The 1596-nt window shown below is 61.3% G+C and overlaps 1 protein-coding gene across 1 annotated transcript in view; it reads right to left on the reverse strand.

Moving 5' to 3' along the window:
* Positions 1 to 398: 398 nt before the first annotated feature.
* The window catches only part of Gjd4 (gap junction protein delta 4), a 4963-nt gene continuing 3765 nt past the window's right edge, over positions 399 to 1596 (reverse strand). Inside the window, exon 2 of the mRNA XM_008850568.1 lies at positions 399 to 1423. Coding sequence (XP_008848790.1) covers positions 399 to 1423 — 1025 coding nt within the window. The remainder of the gene's footprint in view (positions 1424 to 1596) is intronic.

Genomic DNA, 1596 nt, shown 5'->3' on the forward strand with positions numbered 1-1596 from the left:
AATGTCTCTTTCATCCCACTAGAAGAACAGAAAAAAGCAAAATGGCAGGTAATGTTTCACCAGACAACGCCGAACCACTGGGATTCAGTGTAAGAGCACCTCCACAGCGAGTCAGACACGGAACCAAGAGCTGTTGTTCGCAACCTAGTTTTCTGATTATTTTAGCCTGGTGTGGGCATTCGAACGCCAAGGGCTTTTTCAGCATAAAGTGTTATTTCTCTAAGTTCTCTAAATGGACCTGAAGTCCCTTTACCCTCTGCGGGCTAGTCTTCCTGGCTGCTAAGCTGCTGCAAGGGCTTGTTTAGGAATGCGCTGCACCCGGCCCGCAGCTTTGTGGGCACAGCCTTTCAGGACAGCGCTGTGCTGGGGAATCCAGCTAGTGGGCACGTGAGGTGTCTTCAGACCCACTCAGACTTCTTGGTTCTCAGATGGGGAGCGCTGCCGGAAGTGGCCAGCCTGCCAGGGGCCCGAGGCTGACTGGCTAAACAGTGCCCAGCTAGGTGGCTTTGGGAGGCGGAGGGCAGCTCACCCGACCTAGCAGAGCTCTTGCTACCCGGGTCTTGGGCAACCGCTCCGTAGGATCTGAACTCGCGCTCTGTGTGAGCCACCACCAACCCATCACCAGCTGAGGACATGGCCTCACTATCATCTCCGTCTGGCAGCTCCACGCGCCTTAACGCACTGGCTTGACCACCCGGGCTGTGGCCACCCTGACTTGTGGTCCATGCACCTGGGACCATGGGCACGCTCTGCTCCTGCCTGCCCTCCTGGTCCACCTGACCCTGGCTGTGACAGGCCTCGGGGTCCTGCAAGAGGCCAGAGGGAGGCGCGGGGACTTGGCAGTCTGGCCGGGCCGCACTCCTGGCCCCCGGCTCGGTCCCCCGGGTCCGGGTCCTCAGGCTGCAGAGCAGGTCGGCCACGCTGAGCAGGAAGGACAGCGCGCTCACGGCCCAGACGAACAGCATCAGGAGGGTCTTCTCCGTGGGCCGCGACACGTAACAGTCCACGGCGCCCGAGCACGGCGCTCGGGAGCAGGACACACGAGTAGGGACCGAGAAGCCGAAGAGCAGGTAGTGCAGGGCGGCGAGCCCCGCCTCCAGCAGCGTGCGCAGCAGCAGATGCGCCCGGTAGGCGGTCGACAGGTCCGGCACGCGCGGCCCGCGGGCTCCTCCCGCCACCAGCCGCGCTCCCAGGTGCAGGGCATAGGCACAGAAGACCGCAGACGGGAGGAGCAGCGCCAGGCTCTGCAGCAGCCAGAACCTCAGGGGAGACACCGGGGAGAAGAGGTCGTAGCACATGTTGGCGCATCCTGGTTGCAGGGTGTTGCAAACAAACCGCTCCTGCTCGTCCTGGTAGATGGGGGACCCTGCCAAGACGACCACCAGCATCCTCAGCAGGACCGCCACGACCAGCCAGAGCATGCCTGCGGGAGAGCAAGTAAAGATCAGTGCTGAGGTGCAGAAGGCTATCTCCACACAGCAGCCTTAACTAGACCCCCAGAGGTCGGTAGCACTAAGAGCAACAGGAGCAGGTATTTCCTAAACAAGAGAGAGAGAGAGAGAGAGAGAGAGAGAGAGAGAGGGAGAGGGAGAGAGA

Source organism: Nannospalax galili, unplaced genomic scaffold (assembly GCF_000622305.1).
Source record: "Nannospalax galili isolate Female #2095 unplaced genomic scaffold, S.galili_v1.0 scaffold43, whole genome shotgun sequence".
Taxonomy (NCBI): Eukaryota; Metazoa; Chordata; class Mammalia; order Rodentia; family Spalacidae; genus Nannospalax; species Nannospalax galili.